This window comes from Schistocerca cancellata, chromosome 1 (assembly GCF_023864275.1).
Source record: "Schistocerca cancellata isolate TAMUIC-IGC-003103 chromosome 1, iqSchCanc2.1, whole genome shotgun sequence".
NCBI classification, from domain to species: Eukaryota; Metazoa; Arthropoda; class Insecta; order Orthoptera; family Acrididae; genus Schistocerca; species Schistocerca cancellata.
The window spans coordinates 543,040,676-543,066,248 of record NC_064626.1 but is presented as its reverse complement, the minus strand read 5'-3'; the positions used below and the strand labels follow the sequence as shown (position 1 = coordinate 543,066,248).

The following is a 25,573-nucleotide window of genomic DNA, read 5'->3' as shown; positions in this document are numbered from 1 at the left end:
GGAACATGAACGATTCTAGGCTTGATTACTTACTGGATTGGTCTTCACTTTTTATGTCACAGTCATCTTTCATACCGAAATATAAAAATTTTAATTATCTTTCTTCGTTGCCTTCATTTCCTGTGGATTACGTGAATAGTCTGTTCTGCAATGAGAACACAATATGCTGGTTGCGACCTTTGCCAGGACTAACTGTAGCACACCTACATTCATTGCCCTCTAGCAATTCAAGCTGTTTCTCTCCAACTAAATGATTAATCTTCATCATTCCTGTTCTAGGGATAGAATTTGGTTTTTCTCTCACAGTTATGGTCTTTAATAAAGTGTCCTTAATGACAGAATGGTCCCAACTTTTGGATTTAGTTTTTATTAATGAAACTTATTTGACAGTAGTCTAGATTTTTTTGATTGAGTATATTGATATGCATTTCTAACCAAAACAAGAAATGAATTTTATGGAAACACTGAAATGCATCTCGAAGCACAGAGTACACTCTGCATCTCACAAAATTCATCGACACAGCGATTCCAATAGTCACGGGAAGAAATGAAATATGGCCTCTTAGCAGGGAGGCCATGAAGTGTGGGTTCAGCTAAGTAATTATAAAGAGTTTTCTTTCTCTTTGCACAACAATGCTTCCCATGTGATGCGTAAGAGTTCTACCTTATGCATTTCAGTTAAGTGTAAATGAGTCTAATGGGTGGACATAAATACCTGTTTTGATATTTAAGGTTTCATAAAAAATAGCAAATATAACATTTTTCTTGTAAATGAAAAATATTGTTGTGATCTAGGGAGCTGGTCTCTGCTTGTGGACAGGACGCCGATCATGGAGTGTAGATGAGTGGTCCAGTTCATGCCTGGAGACGACAATGACACAGTGATCCCTGCAATAACATTATTTATCACACAGAGTGTACAGAGTTATAAGTGACTTCAGAATAACAACTGGCAGCAAGGTGTAAACATGCATGCAACGAAGAAGTTCTGATACATTGTCATTGGTCGTAACGTCATCCTGCAGGTCAGTGCCATGGCCACAAACTGTGCTGGCAGAACTGTAGGGACGAGGCGTTGCCTGCCTAAACATTCTGTGATACAATGTGGTTCCCACCTCAGCATTGCCGTAGATAGCCTGTTGCACATTCAGGTGAGGACAGACTGTGGTCCAGGATGTCAGTTGTGTTGAAGACTAGATCCTGGTCTTCCACCATGGATCGACCAAGACTAGAGCAGACACTCGGCTATGAGGCTGCACAATTGTGCCAAGTCTGGTCAGGTGGAAATGGCAGCTTTCAGGTCATCCACAATGACCTGGTATGGAGGAGGGCTGCCTGCACACCAGTTGTCTCACCATGATGAACCACTGCACAGCAGCATCAGTCCATGGCTGTGGTATGCATCAGGTTGGCTGAATCTCAGTGCTTAAGTGAGCAAGCAAATAGCAGGCAGACCGTTTATCGAGCAACTTGTCGTTGTTTCACTGAAACTCATAAGATTTATTCTCTCTGGTTCCAGTGACACTGGGAGAAGGCAGCATGAGTGATTGTGTCTCTGAGTTCTGAAAGCCTCGTTATTTGTATAGCTAAGCTTCTGCCTCTGACGCAGAGGCTCTGGATGTGGTATGCACACTTATTTTATCAGAGTTATCATTGCTCCTTGCCTCCTTATGATAACTCAGTAATTAATTTCTGACAGAGAGCTCGAATCTTTCTGCCTTCATTCGATTTTATAGTGGCACATGGATGTGGAAGTAACATAGTGTTATGTCATGGTATCTTGTTATGTAGTATGGCAACGCTTTATGTGCTGTCAGGTTGTGTGACAATGGGCGCCTTTTGCCCTGATGTCTGTTTAAATTAGTGATATTTCTTGTTGACATACTGACTGGCTTACTAGCCTGCAGCTAACCTTCTCTGTTTGGAACTCACCACATAGAAACTTCAAAAAATTTGAACATGTGCAGTAAACATATTCTCCTGTGCAACAACAGGATTAAAGGAAGACGAGTTGCATGGAGAACCTACAACTGAATTTGTTGGACTAAGACTAAAAACATATGCACTGGAGATAGAATAACAACATGTAATGTGGACATAAACTTTACACATTTATTCTTCTTATTGGGAACTGTATTGTTAACTTATTTGAACTGTAGACAGTCAGTTAGGCGTTCAGTATTTCACAGTTATATTCATATATATATATATATATATATATATATATATATATATATATATATATATATGCTGGTATAATCATAAAATCCTTTTTATTTGCCTCAGTCATCTTACATTATAATTATCGATTATGCTAACTTGTCAATGGGCTGTCATTTGGCTGTTATCGAAGACGTGTACAGCGTGGTGCATACATATAACCACTGGATAGAGTAAGTGGAAGAGGACAGTTACAGAGTGAAATAGAAGTGGATAGGCAGTATGAAGTGAAGATTTGGAAGTACCTGTGACCACCACTAAAGAAAGTGCCATTGTGAGAATAGCTGTCCCTCAGCACACACAGACAGAGGCCAGAGTGTGAACTCTGGAGGCGAGATGGCAATATTGTGATGGCAGCCCTGTCTGTTGGTACCAGTGCCACAGACCTACATTGTTGTGCATGAATTTGGAATGCATCCACCATGAATGATGAACATTGAAGCTGGCGATCAACTACTTTGCATAAGGACACAGTGTGTTAACCTTGACAATCTTCAAAAGACGTTGTGAAGATTTAAAGCAAATGTATCGGTTATGTGATATTTCACACCAGTAGGAACTGTTTTCGTTGAAGAACATAATAGGACTGTATTATAGTGCTGTGTCTGTTCAAGTGTGACCGACCTGACAAAGAATTGTTGCACTAGTTTTAATAATAATGAAAATTGGCTTTAACAGCTGCTCTGAAATTTGGGTCTCATTATTATACACCTTGTTAACTTTAAGACCACAGAGATAGGATACTAGAACTGCTAGGAACCTCACCATTCATAACAGGTCCACAATTTTGTATTTTTATTGGTAGATAAGTGTGATATAAAATGTGTTTAAAAGTTTTTTATTGACAACCAGTAACCATCCAGTATGTTCCACTTCCCAATATCTGTGTCTCTTCCTGACTATTTTCCTTCCTACCCCCTCAAGATCCACTCATTCTGTTCCTCTTTCTTTCTTTTTTTCTGTGGTACTACACCATATTTATTTTTCTCTTCCTTTGTACTGTGTAACTTGTCTTGTTTGTGTTGCGGTATGGGTTTTCTGGTTTGTGTGTTCATATGTGTTACTGTTTTGAATTAGTATATCTTGACTGTTCTTTTTTATGATGTCCTCCATTGGCATCTTATTTTAACTGTGTTGTGTAGCTTGCGTACTATAATGCTCCTTTGTTCATTTCTTATGCTATGTTCACGAACTCGCTTAGCACTTCTCAGTAGTTGTGTTCGTTCAAGGCGTTTTATGTTGCCTGTATACCGTATGCCTGATAGCTACTGTTTTTTGATAATGTGGGTGGTTTGATGTCTGTAGCTGTTTAAATTCTGAACCTGCTACAGGTGTCTGTTGTTGGTAATATGAACTGAATGTAGTGTTGTATGTTACACATCTGTACATGTAAACTGTTTGTATTTTCTTGTGGGTCGTCTTTGCACTGTACAGCTAAGTGTCAGCGTGTAAACTTCGCTGTGTGGTAAGTCAAAGCGTTCTAGAAATTGATAAATGGTTACATGAGGATACTGTCTTCATGTATTTTCGTCTGGTGCCTGAGTGCTATAGTTACTGAGTTGTTTTTATACAATACTTTGTTTCTGTATTCTTGTAACTTTTTGACGTCTAGGTTTGGGATCAAAATTTAGTTTGTAAATATGATTTTTTGTTGTGATATAGCAGCGAGATTGATAACTCCTGGGTAAAGTTTGTGTAGGAAGTCTTGATATATGGTTATGTATATGTGTTCCACTGCAGTTGTTCCCTCATGATCATTGAGTGCCATAGGACTTCGGTAAGTTGCTATGTATAGTGGGATCCTCATCCAGAGCATAAAGATCCAAGGGAGTTCTACTAACCTCTCGCCATCCCTAGTGTTGCAGCGCTGTGTGTATGTAGACTGGATGGGCATGTGATCAGCACACCGCTTTCCTGGACATTTTGCAGATCTTGTAGCCGCTACTTTTCGCACAAGTAGCTACTCTATTAGCATCACGAGGTTGAGTGGACCCTGCACCAATATTCCCATCATGCAACATAGTTTGGTAGCACCCCAAATCGAGTACAGGTCCTCTGCATGCCAGCCATATATGCTGGCTACTCAACTACTGAGGCGGACAGGTTGCTGTGTGCTGGCAGAAACTGTAAAGTTTTTTTGTTTGGTTTATATTTTTTTTGCACAATGTTACCAAGTGTTATGTGACCAAGATGTATCCACGAATCTAGCTTTGCATACTGCTTGAGAATCTTGTCCTGTGGAGTTGGGTGACGGTCTTCTTGTGTGTGTTGTGGGTCTGAGATGGAAATAATTGGCAGGGAGCAATAATGTTTTGAATATCTACAGCCATTCTTCATCACTTTTTACTTCAATTATGTCTGTCACTTAAATCGGATAAATGTCACAGTGGAACATAATTTAAAGTAGACCTAAAATAATAAAATAATTTGAAGCTATATTAACCAGACAGTAACGTCAGGTATATTTATGTAGTGTAATGTGATGAATTATAATCTTCGTCCCTAAAACAGTGTTTTGTTAAGTGAACCATTACTGAAAAACGCCTAACAGTGTCAGCTGGAGAGAGACTTTATGATGTACCCAACGCTCCTTGAACCTTACTTTGAGTAAATGATGCAGCTCACATAACAAAGATAGCATTGTTACCAAATATAAGTGCAATTAAAAAGAAACATAGTGTATTAGTAGCACAAAATTGTAGTATATAATAAGTACACAGTCACTTTTATATCTGAATCACATTTACTTTCAGATATAGCAAAACAAAAATCGGTTATTGGTTAACGTATGGAATACTCGAGAAAGAAAAACAGTTCTGTGGTAAAATAGTTAGGAAGATGATACTTGTTGCAGAAACAGTAGTAAGTATGAGCTGACGAAGATGTAACTTGTTGTATGCGCATACTCATGTGCCTATGCAGACGCGCGCGGGCGTTTCTGTGTCTGTGTGTGTGTGTGTGTCTACGTATCAACTCCCATTTGCAACATTTACTGTAGCTTGTAAAACAAAACGTCTGTACAATAATGTGTTTACTTACCGAACTTTCATTATTATTGTGATGAGATGTGTTATGGAAAAGCATGTTCCCTTTACTACAAATAACTTTTTACTTACTCCACTGATTACATTGAAGTGGACCTCGCTGCCTTCTTTTCAGAGGACTGACAACGTTCACAAGTCTTGATTGAACGAAGAAATGTTTCCATGACTGTGGATGTTTGATGAATCATTAATTACAAAATTAAATAATATATCTACATCTTCAACCCTTTGTCCTTTCAACTCTTTAAACATCAGGTTGACAAAATTTAACATCCATTCACACCCCTGAGCCACTACTTCCAACTAAACGTATCTGGTTTCTACGTAATGACAGGCATCATTTGACTCCATTACACAACAGCTTCCCACCAAGTGCAAACAACAAGAAAGACCAAAGATTACATTTAAAGCAACTTTTAGCTTATTGTGTTACATGAATACAACAACGACGTCAATTAATTGGATTTTAGCAACGCTTAGTAGAAATAATTTCACATTTTTATGTTAAAATTTTGCATTCATCCGAGTCGCAGAAAATAAAAATAGCTATGCATGAAATAACGAATTTTATTTAACAAGTTTTTATATTTATAAACGAAATTATCGATACCCATTGGTACTGAAGGGTTCAAAATGTGTGTCAGACTCGATTACATCACAAGATGCAGTGGTGTCAGATGGCCGAGAGGCACATGACATCACTGTTGCAGTACAAAGAACAGTACGATGGTAACTTTAAAAAAAAATGGTTCAAATGGCTCTGAGCACTATGGGACTCAACTGCTGTGGTCATCAGTCCCCTAGAACTTAGAACTACTTAAACCTAACTAACCTAAGGACATCACATACACCCATGCCCGAGGTATCATTCGAACCTGCGACCGTAGCAACAGCGCGGCTCCGGACTGGAGCGCCTAGAACCGCACGGCCACCGCAGCCGGCCGGTAACTTTAAAAACCGGGGGTCAGGAGCTGTGTGACCTTACTTCCAACGTGACATTAAAAAACAGGGACAGAAGCCTGTACAGCCTTACTTCTAAAGTGACATCAAAGGAGAGGGTAGAAATGTTGTGGTAATTGTGGCGAATTCAAAGTTTGTGGAGGAAGCCAATGTATGAAACGGGTAGTTCAGCCACGACCACAACAAAGCAATTAGCGACGCCAAGGTGAAACTATAATGCAATTGCATGACGGACAGTGATGAAAGTTTAGCAGGAACAGGAAGAAGTGCAGGAAAGAAACTTCAGAAACAGAACCAAAGAGGCAAACAAGTGAAAAAGGATATCCGTTAGTAACTGGAGAAACTGTTTCATGCAATACGAATAAAGCAAGTCAGGATCGAAACGAAATACCAGAGCTTCAAGGTGAGATAGCTGAGGAACTCACCAACAAACAAAAAAATTTAAACAAGAAAAGCAATAATTTAAATGACAATTGATTACCTGTTTTTTAAGATCGGTATGTGGCCGAGCGGTTCTAGGCGCTTCAGTCCGGAACCACGCGGCTGCTGTTAGTTAGGTTTAAGTAGTTCTAAGTCTAGGGGACTAATGACCTCAGATGTTAAGTCCTATAGTGCTTAGAGCCATTTGAACCATTTTTAATATCGGTAATGGCAGAATACAAGTATGTGACCTTATGAATATACGTAAAACTGTTATTTATTGCGTCAGGTTCAACTTACGTTGGGTTGGTGCATAAATTCGTGCCGCTTTCCCGTAAGCTTAACAAACACAACATATAACACAGACTTATGTAATAAATAATATATTGTCCTTCAGAATTTACAACAATCTGCCAAACCTGGGGTAACTTTTCGATTCTGCTACAGTGGAAATCACGTGTTTCGAGGCCAAGAACTCTTCGAACCACGTTCGCATTTTCACTCGGAAAGGAAATGCGGAAAACGTGAAAAACTGTGGGAACGAGACTAGATGAATAAGGGGGCGGGGATGTGGGGGGTGGAATGACTTCTAAACCCAATCCCTCTACAGCGTTTTCTGTTGGTCTATTAGAATGTGGGAGGGCGTCATCGTGGAGTAGCATCACTTCATGCAGTTTTTCTGGTCGTTGTTCCTAACTTTCGTTTGCAAGACGCCTCTGTTGTCGACAGTAAAATAATGTCACCAGTGATGGTTACAGCTCGGGAAAGCAATTCGTATCGTTGTGCCACCAGATGCATAACATTATCTTTCGCGATTGGGCTAAGGCCTTTGTACGGCAAGTTGTTGTTTTGATTGGCTTCAGTCACTCCTTTCTTTTCCTTACGTTAGCGTTAAGACACCATATAACGATAGAGGCTAGGAATGGTCGGTATTGTTCACGAGCCAGTTGACGACGATCAAGCCATGATGTATACATAACCACACGCTGATTTTTATGGTTTTGGTTTAGAGCGAGCAGTACCTATACACCAGATGTTTGAACCTTCGCAATTTCGTGCAGATATCGCACGATTGTGATATGATCACATTTCATCACATTTTCCAATTCTCAAGTACACATTCGAGGATCACTGTGGATTAATCCGTTTAAACGATTTGCATCAAACCCCGAATGTTTTCCTGAACGTGGTGAGTTACTAATGCCAAAACGATCCTTCTTAAAACGAGGGAACCATTTTCCTGACATGCTCTATCCAGTGGCATTATCCCCATACGAGGCACAAATGTTGCTGGCTGCATCCACTGCTGTCAGGCATCTGTTGAGCTGAATCAGAAGAATTTGTCGGAAATGTTCCGATTTCTGCACTTGTCGATCCATTTGTTAAGGTGCATAGCTCCACTCACTATCTCCAAATGAAAAAATGGCGATATGTTAATTCAAAAGGCAATAGTGAACTACAAATAAAAAATGACAGTGGAGAAATAAACCCATAGCAACCGGATTACCGACATGCAAAATAAAAACACAACAAATTTATGCACTAACCTAATAATTCGCAATGCGATGAATGTAGTTCTAATGCGATCTTGACGTAAGCATTAATAACCGTGTAAGCGTACAGAGCAATGTTAGAGAGACCGGTCAATCTACTAATACATCTAAGACATCATTAATAGTAAGTGAAAAGCGCTAGAAGACCCCAGATTCGAACTGACAAAAGTGGAGAGAGAGAGCTGCCTCAACACCCATCTTAAAGTATTTAGGGAAAAAAAATCACGATGTCCTAACGCTTACTTGGACAATGGTCTTCACGATCTCGTGTGTAGTGCCGTAATTAATGTAGCACCTCATTCGGTGGGAGGATATTCTGGATTGTGGAGACGACCAGATGTCATTTTCAGTATTTTACATATTCAGCTGCGTTGCCAAGTCTACAAGTATTGCACCTTCCTTCTCTAACCTACATGAATCGTTGCCCTCATTAATCTATTTGGCAACATTAATCTATCTGGCAAGAACATTTCTTCCGTATGTAAAATTCTAATGACAAAATGCTGCAGGAAAGAGGACGAAAGTAATACAAGCGGGAGCAGTGATAATCATGGAATTATGTTCACTACTTTGAAGCACTCCTTGGCATTCCATTCATCATTACAGTATTACATACGGAAGAAATTATCTTCCTAAATAGATTAATGAGGGCAACGATCCACGTGGATGAGTGTGATGCAGTGTATTGTCCCCCTGCAGTTTAGGGAAGGAAGGTGCAGTACTTGTATGCTTGACAACGAGGCTGAATATGTAAAATATTGAAAATGATATCTGGTCGTCACCATAATCCAGAATATCCTCCCACCGAATGAGGTCGTACATTAGTTTTATAATGTACCTCTGTATATATAGCTTTTGTTTATAAAAGAGTATATAGCTTATTGTAATTTGTAAATACGAATACCTTCCATAACGTAATTGTATAAATTTAGTTTAATAGGGACCACTGGATAGTTTATGTAAATTTAATTCGTAATTTTCTTAGCTACAATTCAGTTCTTAAATTATTTTGGTAGCACCCAGATTGTGAGATCATGAGACAGGGGTAACGAACGATGCGGTATCCAAACAAGAAACTAAACGAAGATGGCATCTAAGTGAGGATAGGATCAGGCTTCGATTACAAGGGGACAATAACGTGGCTCTACTGCTTGCTCTGAGGAGGTCCGAAAGCTACGGGAATACGAGTGGAACTGTATTGGAAAGATGAACTGACACTACGGTATTGCTTTTAATCTATGCTAGATAGTCACGGACGTAACTAAGTAAACTAATTGAAACATCAGAATCCGCATCCGATCTCTGACAATTACTATACGGGTGGGAGTGGGAGAAAAAGGGATGGACGGGGGCGTTGGTGGTGGCCATCACAGGTGTATGAGTGTGTATCTGTCTAAGCCACTCTTGGATCCCACTTTGTATCAGCAGTCGTCAAAACTTCCCAGCCGGTCTTCTTCAGTAGACAGAAATTCTTTTCAATACCTTTCTGGGCAGTTATCCATGATAGAAAGATTGTGATGAAGGAGTAGTTTAGCTGCTGTAGTTTCCTCGCCAAACTCGCGCAGAAATTGGCAGGCAGTCTGAAGTCTTCAGGAAGCTATTGTTAGACGCTGTCTGAACGTATGTTAACCCTGCTACTGGTAACTCGCATGAAAAACTGCTGAGATCATTCAGAACAGCTTTTAGGGCATCCCTGATCTATCTGTTTGTTACGAGTGATCCAGGTCTAGAGTTTCAGAGTAAAATCGTGCCACTTCGGCACAGTGTGCCTTGTGACAGGTATCTCGTATTGATTAACTGTACAGTTACTGTTAGCGACTTTCCTACTATAAAATGGCAGCCGCACGGTACAATAAACTCTTATAGTCAACGAAGCGAAAGGTGTGCCGTCTCCGTGATAATTTCTATGTCTCACTCTTCTTATCATTACTGTGCTTTAGCTGAGCTACTTTGTTAACGCACAGTGTCGTAAAAACATACAGAACAAAATTTAGAATAATTCGAAGCTATTATTTTGTTTTGAGAAATAATGTTAAAAGAAATCTATGCAGTCGATGCGTCTCGGATCTGGAAAGGGTCCAGCTGCATTCTTGGCTTCAACATTCCTGATTGTGAACATCCAAGGGCTTTTTTAGTCGCCAGTGCAAGACGGGAGAAGCCTGAGAATGTAATTCAGTGCCCTGGAAGACACATTACAGATTCTTAATAGAAATAAAAGATATATTCAAAGCAAAAACAATGACTAATTATAACTGAGATATAACATTAGCTACATTTCAGTAGTGATCTTTTGCATTTCTTTAGTTATTTAAAATTTAAACTCACAAGAAAGGAAGTCCAAAACACATAAAAACTGCTGACCTATGAACATAATTTCCGTAATGTACAAGACAGTGACTAAAATTCTCATCACCTGCATATAACAAAGACTGGAATTTAATCAAGCCTAGAAACAGTCACAATTTAAAAATGGATGTAGCGTAAGAGTCCACTTACATGTTATGAACGAAACTCTAAATCGTTACATGTGTAAATGATCTATTTGCCTAGAATTCACAGATTAAATCTCTACTAAGAGACCTAGAAAACAAGGGAAAGAAACTTACGTGACTAGAATGTGGAACATGTACGTAAATGCTTACATTAGAGTTCATCAGGATATTGACAGAAGTCGTCATCAAAACATTTCTTAACTACAATAGATTCCAGATCCTTAAATGGAAACATTTGTCCTGTTTGACTGTAATAAGTGTCAACAAAAGCAAAGCAAGTTTTCATGTGGGTCTGAAAGTGATTCGAACAAGACTACAGTAAAGTAAAACTGACTAATCGAAAATAAGTTGGTACTAATTAAATATTGTCACAAAGCAGTCGATATTTTTTTTGTATTTAGGACAGTTGAAGGCAAAGACTGTAAGGAGAGGGAGATAAATACACAAACAAGTAAAGATGATTAGATATACTTCTCTTAATCTGGAAAGGTTTTCCAAAACTCAGTTATCGAAATGCTTCCAACAGAAAGTTTGCAGTCCGTGTCACGCAGCCTGTGGCTCAGAGAGCAAGACTATTTGCTCGCTCCCACAACTGCAGGAGCCACATACATTCAGCAGGCGGCGAGTCCAAGGTCTCCTCGGCTGCATAAAGCTGCCCACTCTGCGACCACAGCTCACTGTCGTACTCCGTCTACATTAGCAGTCGTCGAAAATTTTTGTTCAGGAGCCAGTACTGAGACTGCACCTACCCCGTGCCGCATACCTACCGATCTTATCATTAGTTGGTTACCCACATATACAGTATTACCACGTTGTGAGCCACCAATAGACTACCTGCAACAAGGGTGGGAAGACTTGGCTGCCGGCCCCCAAGTACTAATCCTTAAAAGTCAGCACCCTTCGGAAGACATCGTTTCGACTGCTCTCCATTTCAGATTGCTACCATCCTCAGCAATTCAAAAGATATGAGACCGTAATTGCCTAACTAAGTGTTTTTGCGTTGTCTGATTGACCGGATGATTAACTGGCTAATACCAGTATTTGTATTTGTATTGTATAATGGATCTAAATCTGAGACACCATGAAAAGTGTTTAATAAATGATCTGAATGTCATTTAACTTCTAGTCATTTCATTCAATTAGAACAGCGTTAATTTAATTTAATATTCCTTGGTATAACTATGTACCGCATTTGATGATGACCGACTGTATAACGTACATTCTAAGTAATTTCCATTTGAAACTTTTACTGTAGCACCTGATGGGTACGAGGCACATAATCGGTGAGTTGTCAGTCCTGGAGGACAAACAATGTAACATTCGACCTGTTCTCATCCTCTAACGCAACTAGGGCCGCAGTTCTTTCCCCTCTGCTCCTGAGGTAAGTGGCCAACTTTACTTAGCTCATGGCGAAATTCACCAACGTCCATTATAAGCAGCACATTTTTATGTATTAATGTGTCTGTACGTATTTTTGTTTGTTACTGAACACTCTCAAGAAGTTCCGAAGGATTTTGGATTGCGCTGCTAGTTGCTGTATACATATTATTATAAAATACAGCTGACAAACGCGGGCTGCTGCACGAATAATTGATTCACGAGCAGCAGTTTGACGGACAATGATCTACATGCTTACAACATTCGTGTTGACTGCCCTCTTGCTGACGAATTGAGCTTTGTGCTTGGACTATGTTTGGTGCTTGACTGTGGCTGAGAATTTGCATGGGAGTACTACGGATTGTTGTTTTATTCACAGACTTGCTGTATTTTACAGTGTTTACTCTTTGCAAAACTGCAGGCAACAGAAGTTTGTGTTGTGCACCGAACTATTAACCTCTACTGAAGTTGTACGTAGGTCAATAAGTGTTTTTGTTCAAACAAAAGGAGCGGAAGCACCATTAATACACAGTGTCTTTTTACCAATTATAATGTATGCCACGGAGATAGAGAACTGTGGTTTACACATCTTCGAATGGGGAGCTGCGCCTTGGGAATAACTAAGAGAGACACGAAGACGCACAAATGGACCATGGAAACTGACTGAGTGGAAGATGTAACAATAACTGTAATGAAAATGTTTTTCAGTTGGGCAGGATTTGTAATCAGCCAAATGGGTGGTAAATGAATAAACGAAGTTCTTTGATGGATTACAAGATACGAGGAATCAGCACGAGCATGACACAGTATTAAGTGGACAGAATGCATTAGGGAAGATCATGGAACAGAACGGATGAGCATAGATGAAGACCATCTTGTGTGGAAAAACCGTAAATGAGGCACTTATCCTGCTGTTCTTCGTGATGGATAATAACGATGATTTAACAATTGCTGCACATTCCGTTTAACGCATGAAAGACACCTGATACACTGATGAATCATTCCATTTCACTAAGTAGTACCATATACGTGAATGCAAACCGTCCAGTCTCACTAATGTGATCTCCTGTCAAAGGCGGAATAATCCCTTTCTTTAGCACGGACCGTTGCGAGACGTATAGGAAGAGAGTCAGTGAAGTTCTGGAAGGTATCGACAGGGATCTGGAGCCATGCCGACTCCAGGGCCGTGGCCAGCTGCTCTACGTTTCTCCGCTGAAGAACGGCGCGTACATCTCGATCGAGTTGGTCTCACGGATACTCGACTGGGTTTAAACTTGGGGAGTCTGATGGCCAGGGAAGTACGGTAAACTCATCCTGGTGCTATTCGAATCACACACGTAAAGTGCGAGCTGTGTGACACTCTTCACTGTCTGCTGGTAGATGCCATTGTGCTGAGGGAAAACAAACTGCATGTAGGGAAGGACAAGATCCCCTAGGTAGATGCAGACTTGTAACAAACCACTGACCTTGATTCATATGGCCGGCAGGTGTGGCCAGGTGGTTCTAGGTGCTTCCGTCTGGAACCGCGCGACCGCTACGGTCGCAGGTTCGAATCCTGCCTCGGGCATGGATGTGTGTGATGTCCTTAGGTTAGTTAGGTTTAAGTACTTCTAAATTCTAGGGAACTGATGACCTCAGATGTTAAGTCCCATAGTGCTCAGAGCCATTTGAACCATTTGGTTCATCTGGGCAGTCAGTTGCTCATTTGTTGCAAATTTATTCGCCTGGACACATTGATCCTTGTCATCTATGGCCTTTGGTGTACCACAGTTGTTTCGGCACCAGTCCCGTATAGCACGATTTCGCCCCATTTTGCACGTTGGCATTGAATGTAGTCGGTGATCACGTAAATGTGATCGCGTAAAGTAAGCAACAGGTGGCGTCTATGGTTACAGTGTCATAGGAGTTCAGCTGCACCACAACACAGCCACATCTCCCTATGAATAATAACACTGGCTGGTACCTATTGCAATAAAACTGGTCGGCGTCCACCACTGATGTATACAACATGCTTAATGGCTGCGCTGAGAGGAGAGCTGCACAAACTCGCAGTGCCAGCGTCTCTTCCCCAGACCGTGCGTTGCGACTGGTGGGACTACAGTCAGTCGACTGTTTCACTAAACCGGAGTACCACGCTGGATTTCGAACAAACCGTTCCACAACTGATAATCTGTTTACTATACGACAAATATTTGAGAAATACTGGGAATTGAATAAAAACATCCAATGTCTCTTCATTGACTTCCAGCGAGCCTACGACAGCATCCACAGAAGTAGCCTCTACAACCCTTTACGAGAATTTACTATATCCAGCAAAATTGTTAGGATGATACAACTGTGCATGGATGGCTCCCAGGCAGCAGTGAAGTTCAGAGGATCCACATCCCCCACCATTACAATTAAAACAGGCTTACGGGAGGGAGACGCTTTTTCATGTGTCCTCTTCAACCTTGCATTAGATAAAGTGGTTCGCGAGAGTTTTTACACCTATAAAACGGTCTCCGATTGGAACACAGTGCAGTAAAACTGCTGGCTTATGCAGATGATATAGTGTTGCTCAGTGAAACTGAAGAACTGAAAGACATGTGCAGATCTCTCAGGCACAGTGCCAGCAAAATGAGGCTTTTGATTAACCAAGAGAAAACCGAATATACGGAAATAGGTAGAGTCATAAACCCAAATGCTTACTCTGAAATTGACCTGTATTCTAAATTCAGAAAAGTTCTCCAGTTTAAATACCTTGGATCACGTTTCAACAGTAAAAATACCATAACAGTGGATATAAATGAAAGAATAGCCTCAGATGTCTGTACTCACTAAGCAGCTCATTCAAAAGTAAAGCTTTGTCTATCACCACAAAGATGAAGATCTACAACACTATTATCTGCCGCATAGTACTGTACGGTTCAGAAAGCTGGTCGCTTGCAAAGAATAAAAGAGAAAAACTGAATGTTTCTGAAAGAAAAGTAATGAGAAAAATCTGGGGACCTGTGTTGGAGAATGGTGTATGAGGAATTCGAGAGAACAATAGAATTTATCAGTTAATGAAGCAACCCAATATCATCCAGAAATTAAAAAGTAGGAAACTGCAATGGGCTGGACATGTGGCTAGAATGGAAAACAACAGAGTCACCAAGAAAGCATTTGAAGGAACTCTCCAGGCAACAAGACCAATGGGCCGACCCCGTACAAGGTGGAAAGATGACAGAGAGAAAAGGATATCGCAGCATTAGGAATTTCCACGGGGTGGAGAGAGGCTGCGAGAGATAGAAGGCGGTGGAAGCAGATCGTTGATGCAGCGCGTGGTCTACAGGGCCTGTGAGAGAGAGGTATTGTGCTCGCCTGGGAATGGGCCAAGTGACCTTTCGTGCAGTGCATGTTTAAGAGACTGTACCACACCTAGCCAGCCAGTACCAATTGCGGAGCAGTACTGAATACTCTCGACTACAGTGTGTTCAATGAATAACCAAGTTGCAGCTGTTGCTCCCGCCATTTACCAATTCCTTGTTGGACTCCGCCTGTAACGGACAGTAGACTTTTAAGTGGACTTAGCCTCTCCATAAAGACCTTCCTGAATTTAGCATTGGTGATAAATTTTGTAGTTGATTTAATGTGGCAGTGTTTAATTAAATATACATTTGTACTTAACTGATATGTGCAGGTTTGTTTCTGCTTTTGAACTCTGCGTGAGAATATTTATCTACTAAGTGAATCAGTTTTAGTTATGTGGAATTGTGTCTGAACTAACTCTTGTATTGTGGTTAACTGTATGCAAAATGACTTAAAAAAGTGATTGTTTGTATCTGTCTGCTTCGGTCACAACAACGGTGTTCACACCATTACAAGAATCCTCCTGGTCCTGATCTGACAGACTGATCTGACAGACTGATCTGACATTGCAACGCAACTCCACTGTGCTGGGTCGACTTGCTTGTTTATCGCCTCGTCATACTTTATGTAAACCAGTAATACTATTATAATTTTGTATACGTGATTTCTGTTCGTCATACTCAGCTAGTTAATGTAAAGCTACAGTGTTTTTACACAGTTTTAGATTAAAACTAGATTTTCCATATGATGTTGTAAACTTACATTAGTAACACACTTTTTTTTAGTTCACATATACTTCGGCCAAGGTCTAGGGAATCATGTGCTGTTTCTTAGTTTATGGTCTTATTTTTTTGTCTAATGTGTACTATGAATTCACATACAAGGTAAGAGATATAGATGTGAAATAATCTTAAGATACATTTTGCCTTTCGACGAAATTTATTCTCAGATATACATACTTTTCCCTGAATGTTATGCTGCTGTTTTATTACAGAAAAAATAGGGAATTTTTCTACATTTGATTTTGAAAATTTGGTTTGGGCTCTGCATATCTGATTTCCGTCGATATATCAAAGCTTTGGTGACATGAAATTACATTTCATGCATGGCATTTCTACAGTGGTATGGATTTCATATCTTGTCCGTTTTATGTCATTTCACTGAGTACCATGAAAATGATACAGCAAGTTCAACAGGCCGTATGTTCCATTCAGCACCTGTGGTGAAAAAAGGACACTTTAGTAGCAAAATCCTTGTTTATTCTTCTATTATTCTTAAATATATTGTATTTTATACTTTTAGAGTGCCTGTGATGAATACACCACAATCACTTGAGGTAACAAAATAGTCGTCGAAACAATCTGACTGGTGTATCTTCACTTCGTGTAATGAACATCAGTTTTTGTAACTGACAACACTTATGAAGAAAAGTTACAAGTAGCAGGTGAGTTTATCTCGTTTATCGAATCAGTACAGAAAGAGAGTACTTGGTAAGGGAATGTTAGGGAACATTTGATAGCGCTATTCTTGCTCGCGAATGGGAATACACACGTTCGTTAATACGAAAAGAGTGCAGTGTCAGTCACGACAATGAATATGCTTATTGACACTCGTAACTCTATTTCTGCTTAATTTGATGTTAGGTACAAGATTGTACTTTAGAGACTCAAGATAACATTTCACTGAGTTGGGCTATTTCATATTTATTTTTCTTGACCTTGTGTGACCAATATCTAAACACCGTTGTTTACAAAATTCTAACAATCTGAATATGGATTTGCAAGGAAGCCACTATAATTGAAAGTAATACAACAAAATTTAGTTAGAGATTGTCGTTGCTTTTCCTGCTATAATTAAACTTGAATATTTTCACATTTCTTACTTTAGGAAAGCTACAGTTATGCTTCATTTCAGCGGGTCGCTGCAATAGAAGATTAACACAGTGTTTGTAAAAATCTGCGCTCTCGCACTCACATATGCTGCACAAGGGTACTGTATTTTACAGTAGTCCGAAGAATCAACGTAACGCTGAACAAAATTTAAATAATTAGTTGGGAAATAAACCTTAAAGTTCAACAAATTCTGTGTTCAGTAAGGTCCTGCTTATACATATCTACATATCTAATGAAAGCTTTCACAGTATCGACCTGGAAATGAATATGTCACAGTTAGAGGTTCAAAGCGGAGATAAAAGACAAGTCAGTCAAAGAGACAAGGAAGTGTTCGTCGACAAAGATATAATTAATCGATTTCAGTACATTAAAATAAATTCATGCGGCTTCTCACTAGAAATAATTACTATGGTTCTCTGCATGAAAATTTCTGTGGTACGGAAGATGCGTGTTACTTGTAGGATGTGGACAAATAGTAAAATCTTAAATGAGAAAAACTCCTTGAAGATACAGTCCCACGCGAATGAAGACATTTACATGTTATACATATTGTTTAGTGTATACGATCACTGGGCCATAAATCTAACATAAGAAGAAACAGCCTTAAATAAAAATTTCTGATTTTCTATAGAATGGTAGAGTTGCAACACAATCGTATAGTTGGGCGCGAGGTGATGATACATTCGTTAGATGTCGTCGTAGAGAGTGTGGTGTGGCGTTCAGCTAGCTGTACATAGCGTGTGGGACATTGAGCCATACTTTGTCGGTCATGCTCCATCTCGTATTTTTAAAAGTATCGTCTTCTGAAAGGGAACATGTGAGTTTTGCAAATGAACTGAAAAACTGTTCCAAAGCACGAAATGGTTATGTACCTAACAACTGTTGTTTTAATCACATTTAAAAGTGTCGCAATATAGAAAATTACTCTACTACATACCAATAATCAACAAATGAAACCAAATTAAGAGGAAGTATTATCAAAAGACTTACAAGTTAGAAACATTTTGAAGTAGAAGCAATTGTCAGATATTACAGATTTCCATTTTCAACATAGAAAAAAGATTTTAAGACATTTAACAAACTCTTTTCATTTGAAAGTCTCACGTGTTCCATCGCGGAAGATTTTCCAATTCGTGATATAAGATCGTATACGACCGAGGAAGTAAAGCTCACCTATCCACACGTCGTGTAACTAGTTTTACATGCATACATAACCGAGCGAGGTGGCGCAGTGGTTAGACACTGGACTCGCATTCGGGAGGACGACGGTTCAATCCCGGGTCCGGCCATCCTGATTTAGGTTTTCCGTGATTTCCCTAAATCACTCCAGGCAAATGTCGGGATGGTTCCTCTGAAAGGGCACGGCCGACTTCCTTCCCTAATCCGATGAGACCGATGACCACGATGTCTGGTCTCCTTCACCAAACAACCAACCAACCAACCAACATGCATACATAGTTTTAGTTACCACAAACTCTGTAACTGAAGAATTAACGACAGTATCCAAGATATTGTGAAAGGTTATGTAGTACTTAAATAGAACTCATTATATTCAGAAACACTTCACATAGATCACCCTCCTATCTTACACCAACAAAAAGTAGAAAATGCCGGAAATTGGTTATGCCAGTTTTTGGAGCACGTTACTTCATGTGATTCTAAAAGCAGTGATCAGACTGGAACACCGACCAGGTGTATTATCCTTCAGGTACAGCAATCACCCAAAATCTTGATCTACCGCTCTACTTTGCCTCAAGGAAACACATGGGAAAATTTCACATACTAACCGTAATAGGGGAAGAGAAACTTACAGAAGGTAGGGCATTAAAACTTTACCGTGAGGTAAATGGTGAAATTAATATGCAGCTAGAGTACAAAGTGTCAATAAAAACAGCTGCAAGGCATATGAACGGTGCGAAGTACCATTATAGATGCTACTGCCAAACTTTTTGTGTACCAGATCAGTACTACGGATTCTTGTCTAGGATTCAGGATAGAGTTTTATATTCTGGTGCAGTTGCTGACAGAGGTACGGTTTACACTGGAAATTCCTAGATAGGCTAAAACTTATGTGGCCTAACCATTCTATCAATTATTTATCAGATTAATTGGAAAATATAATTTAGGAGTAAAGTTACTATTATACAGATTTGTAACTCACCCTGTATGTAGATAGTTGATAATGATCTCTGAAATGAATAAGGTTACGTAAATTCTTAATTGTTTTTTGCCGGCCGGAGTGGCCGAGCCGCTCTAGGCACTTCAGTCTGGAACCGCGCGACCGCTACGGACGCAGGTTCGAATACTGCCTCGGGCATGGATGTGTTATGTCCTTAGGTTAGTTAGGTTTAAGTAGTTCTAAGTTCTAGAGGACTGATAACCTCAGAAGTTAAGTCCAATAGTGCTTAATTTTTAATTGATTTTTGAGTTATCAATCTTCTGACTGGTTTGACGCAGTCCGCCAACAATTACTCTTTTGTGCCAACCTTCTCATCTCAGAGTAGCACTTGTAATCTACGTCCTCAATTATTTACTGGATGTATTATAATCTCTGCTTTCCTCTATAGTTTTTGCCCTCTATAGCTCCCTCTAGTACCATGGAAGTTATTCCCTGATGTCTTAACAGAGGTCCTATCATCTTGTCCCTTCTCCTTGTCAGTTTTTTCCACATATTTCTCTCCTCTCCGATTCTGCGCAGAACCTCCTCAGTCCTTACCTTACCAGTCCACCTAATTTTCAACATCACTGTGTAACGCCACATCTCAAATTCGGGTTCCCACAGTCTATGTTTCACTACCATACAATGCTGTGCTCCAAACGTATATTATCAGGAATTTCTTCCTCAAATTAAGGGCTATGTTTGATACTAATAGACTTCTCTTGGCCAGAAATGCTCTTTTTCCAGTGCTAGTCTGCTTTTGCCTTGCTTCGTCCATCGCTGATTATTTTGCTGCCTAGGTATCAGAATCCCTTAACTTCATATATTTCGTGACCACCAATGGTGATGTTAAGTTTCTCCCAGTTATCATTTCTGCTACATCACATTACTTTCGTCTTTCTTCGATTTACTCTCAATCCATTTTCTGTACTCATCAGATTGTTCATTCCATTCAGCAGCTCCGTAATTCTTCTTCACTTTCACTCAGGACAGCAATGTCATGAGTGAATCGTGTCATTGATATACTTTCACCTTGAATTTTGATTCCAATCCTGAAGCTTTCTTTTATTTCCATCATTGCTTCTTCAGTGTACAGATTGAACAATAGGAGCGAAGTACTATATCCCTGTCTTACATCCTTTTTAATCCGAGCACTTCGTTATTATTCCCTCTTGGCTCTAGTACATATTGTATATTACCTATCTCTCCCAAAAGCTTACCCCAATTTTTCTCAGAATTTCGAACATCTTGCACATTTTCCTCTTTGTCGAAGTCTTTCTCCAAGTCAACAAATCTATGATCGTTCTTGATTTTACTTTAGTCTTGCTTCCATTATCAACTTCTACGTCAGAATTGCTTCTCTCGAGCCTTTACCTTCCCTAAAGCCGAATTGATCGTCATCTAATACACTATTAGTTTCCTTTTCCATTCTTCTATATATTACCCTTGTAAGCGACTTCGATGCATGAGCTGTGAAGCTGATTGTGCGATAATTCTCGCACTTGTCAGCTCTTGCAGTCTCCGGAATTGTGTGGATGATACGTTTCCGAAAGTTAGATGCTATGTCGCCGGAATCATACATTCTACACACCAACGTGAATAGTCGTTTTGTTGCCACATCCCCCAATGACTTAAGAAATTCTGATCTAATGTTATAAATCACTTCTACTTTATTTGATCTTAAGTCCTCCAAAGCTCTTTTAAATTCTGATTGTAATACTAGATCTCCTACCTCTTCTAAATCAATTCCTGTTTTTTCTTCTATCACATCAGACTAATATTGTCGCTCATAAAGGCCTTCAATGTACTTTTTCCACCTATCCGCTCTCTCCTCTACATTTAACAGTGGAATTTCCGTTGCACTCTTAATTTGACCACCCTTGCCTTTAATTTCATTGACGGTCGTTTTGACTTTCCTACATGTTGAGACAGTCCTTACGACAATCAATTCTTTTTCGATTTCTTCACGTTTTTCATACAGCCATTTTGGCTTTGATGCCTGCACTTCCTATTCATTTCATTCTTCAGCGACTTGTATTTCTGTATTCCCGAATTTCTCTGAACATTTTTGTACTTTCGTCTTTCATCAATTAACAGAAGTATTTCTTCTGTTATCCACGGTTTCTTCACAGTTACTTTCTTTGTACCAATGTTTTTCTTTCCAGTTTATCAAATTTGCTTTTAGTAGATATCCATTCCTCTTCAACTGTTATGCCTACTGAGCTGTTCGTTATTACTGTGTCTACAGTCTTAGCGCACTTGAAGCGTTTCTCTTCATTCTTTTGTAGTCCTCTATCCCACTTCTTTGCGTATTGATTCTTCCTGACTAATCTCTTAAAATTCAGCCTATTTTTCATCTCTACTGTATTGTGAACTGAGTCTGTATCGTCTCCTGGGTACTCCTTACAATCCAGTATCTGATTTCGGAATCTATGTGTGACAATGATGTAATCTAACTGAAATCTTCCCGTATCACCCGGTCTTTTCCGTGTATACCTCCTCTTCTTGTGATTCTTGAACGAAGTATTCGCTGTTACTAGCTGAAACTTGTTACAGAACTCAATTAGTCTTTCTACTCCCTCATTTCTTGTCTTGTCACAAGCCAATACTCTCCTGTAACCTTTTCTTTTACTCCCTCCCCTACAGCTGCATTCCAGTTACCCATGACTACTAGATTTTCATCTCCCTTTACGTACTGTATTACCCTTTCAGTATCCTCATACACTTTCTCTATCTCTTCATCTTCAGCTTACGACGTCGGCATGTATACCTGAACTATTTTGGTCGGTGTTGGTTTGAGGTCGATTATGATAAAAACAACTCTATGCCCTGCGGATCGACATGTCGTGTAGATACACTTTGTGTGTCTTCCGCTTCCTCCTGCCGTTGATTATTGCTGATTCTTCTTCCTTTAGGTGAAGTTTCCCACCCCAAGGACAAGAAGTGCCCTGACCCATTGTCCGCTCATCCGCCGTCTTTGACAAGTCCGTTGGCAGAATGAGGGTGTCTTCTTATGTCGAAGCCTTCGGCCGTCAGTGCTGATTATTAACCAAAATTTAAGCGGTAGCGGGTTTAGAACTCGGGACCGAGGACTTTTTGATTACTAATCAAGGTCGCTGCCCCTTAAACGCTTATTAAGAAATAGTACAAGGGGCAATCAAAAAGTTTCGATTTCAGGGCGTTCCTGCAGCTTACATGCAGCGTAGTGAGACTCCGAAGCGGTTGTATAAGCTCCTACATCTAGGCAAGAGATTAGTCTGGTATTTGTGTCTTTCCGACGTGCTTGTTGTACATTCGGAAATGAGAACTATGGCGACGTTATTACCAAATGGGTCCAGACAGGACTAACGAGCTGCCACTCTTCTGGAGGACAAACACCGTTAGACATCCATCGTAGACTGAGGAATGTGTACTGGACAGTTTGTCTGTAGCAAACCAGCTTCAACAAGGAGTGCTGGTGGTTCATGATAACGGAAGTCCCCTCATCGCAAATGTTGCAAGCAGAAGTTACACCAACTAAAGTATGAGGTAGTCGAGATAGTGCTGCTCTCACACCCATACAATTTTCGCGCCTTCAGCCCCACTAAAAAGCCCTTGAAGTGTCAGCGATACCTGTGCAGCAGGTACTTGCGGACTTCTTCTCAAAGCAGGATACGGTGTTTAATCGAACGGGTATCTTCAAACTGGTGCGTCGGTGGGATGATTGCCTCGAGGCCGACGGACACTTTGCCAGATTACCATACCGATTCTCGACTGTACGGCCTTCGTACGGAAAGTTTTTGATTTTCTCCTTATAGTTAAAAACAGTAGCTGAGTATCGTGTAAGAGTAAGAGCAGTGGCTTTTTTTTTCATGGCAGCTTCTTGGACATCCACCCGCATACCCATAGACAGACACCCAGTCACCTACACAGCTGTAATCACACACACACACACACACACACACACACACACACACACACACACACACACACGTCCGCAGCTCGTGGTCGTGCGGTAGCGTTCTCGCTCCCCACGCCCGGGTTCCCGGGTTCGATTCCCGGCGGGGTCAGGGATTTTCTCTGCCTCGTGATGACTGGGTGTTGTGTGATGTCCTTAGGTTAGTTAGGTTTAAGTAGTTCTAAGTTCTAGGGGACTGATGACCATAGATGTTAAGTCCCATAGTGTTCAGAGCTATTTGAACACACACACACACACACACACACACACACACACACACACACACATATACACATGCGCACACACCCATCCCCCCCCTCCCCCCCCCTCACACACACACAACACAAACATATATTTCCTGGCCTTATTCTATGTCTTAACGGGATATGACTGGTAAAATGGATTTTGCAATGTTAGTGGTCCGACACTTTGAGCTTTCTTTAGCTAACTGAAGAAGGACTTACCATTGTGACGATGGGAGCATAGTTCTAGAGTCATAGCCACAAGTGCAATGCTCGTCACCTTCCATAACATTTGAAATAAAGTTTGAGTGGTTATCATTAAAATTTTCTGGTTACGGTACTGCGTCGTAGTGTAAAAACTCCACAGTAAAAATTGTATCGTCAGTGATAATTACTTACAATATAACGCTTTACCGTACCCAGAAAACTTTCATGTCAAGTGACTCTGCCCACGGAAGCCTAAGATATTATAAAAATCTGGATCATCATGAGGCAGTTCTTCAAGTTCCCTGCAGAGTCGTGACACATATTTCGACACAGTCCCTCCCATGTTTAGTTTCTGTGACTGTATTTACAGTCTACACATCATTTCCTTCTCCCTGTTTTTCTGTTCCAGTCGCAAATACTCTAGACGAAAGTTTGTTGGTAAGCCTCTGTATGAGCTCAAATCTCTCTAATTTTGCTTTAGTGGTTTTTTCGCTAGATGTACGTAGCAGGAGGCAGTATATTCGTTTACTTTTCTGGGAACACGCGCTCTCAGAAACAGATAGTAAACCGCACAGTGGTGCACAACACCTCACTTGTAGCGTCTGCCACTAGAACTCGATGAGCATATTCCGTAACTTATTGGCAAGATGCTTCAGAGGTCTTGGATGATCTGTCTTTGGTCTTGCAGAATCAAATACCTCGCTTTCTTTGCTCTCCGTCTGGCGACAGCTGAAAGGCCCTCATCGCCTGTCACTGTTGGCCAGATTTTGAAGTGATTATACCAGTCGTCACACAGCGTGTGAGCTAAAATACTAAGTTCAAGCACTTGCTTCAACTTTTGGTGCATATCTCCTGTGTTCATTTCAAGTTTAAAACAACAAAACTTTACACAGGCAAGCAACTCATTCAAGTCAGCGTACTACCTCATATATATGAGTATAGGGTCTTATAATTGAACTTTCGCTTCTTAAAGGGGCCCCATGAAAAACGAGTGATCGTAGGAAATGAAATTTTGTGGAAACATTTACGAGTATAAGAACACGCAAATGACAAACGACGAATAAATCATTGAGAGAAACACTGGTCACTTTCCACATAAGAGGTTAACATTTGCTAATAGCGCACCATGTTTACGTTCGAGAATGGAAGCGTTGCTCATAAAGACCATCTGCATTAACGACAGCATGAAACTGCATGAGACATTGCTCTACTGCCATCCGAAACATGTCATGTGGGTTGTTGGCTACTTCCCTCGCTACACTCATCTTCAACCTCCAAAGCGTATTAGTGTCCCGCTGATAAACTCTGTCCTTCGGGTAAGCCCACAGTCAGAAATCACACTGTTTCGAATGTGGTGATCTTGTTGGCCATACTGTTTGGAACGATTGGCCAATGATTCAATTTTCTCCAAACGTGCTACCGAGTAACCGAGTGACTTCACGAGCAATGCGAGATGGGGAGCCCCATCGTGCATCAAAACAGATCAGTCAAAACCACGTACAGCAGGGATCACATCTTGGCGAAGCAGATAACAGACGTATGCCATTCACGTTGTATGTCCTTGGTCCTTGCGGTCCGAGTTTCTTCCGCTTCGCTCAGTCTGTACCTGCCCCTGACTGCAGGTCATGACACTAACACTACCAACAACACAAATCCTACAGCGCACAGTCTGAACATCATTCCTATAAATTTGGATACTCGTACAGTAAATAGTTTCCCATTTCACTGGCTCAAGAAGTTA

The 25,573-nt window shown here is 40.4% G+C and overlaps 1 protein-coding gene across 1 annotated transcript in view; it reads right to left on the bottom strand.

Annotated features, from left to right (window-relative positions):
* Positions 1-16,503: 16,503 nt before the first annotated feature.
* The window catches only part of LOC126161778 (odorant receptor 43a-like), a 51,072-nt gene continuing 42,002 nt past the window's right edge, over positions 16,504-25,573 (bottom strand). The window contains exon 5 of the mRNA XM_049917851.1: positions 16,504-16,613. Coding sequence (XP_049773808.1) covers positions 16,554-16,613 — 60 coding nt within the window. The 3' untranslated portion in view covers positions 16,504-16,553. The remainder of the gene's footprint in view (positions 16,614-25,573) is intronic.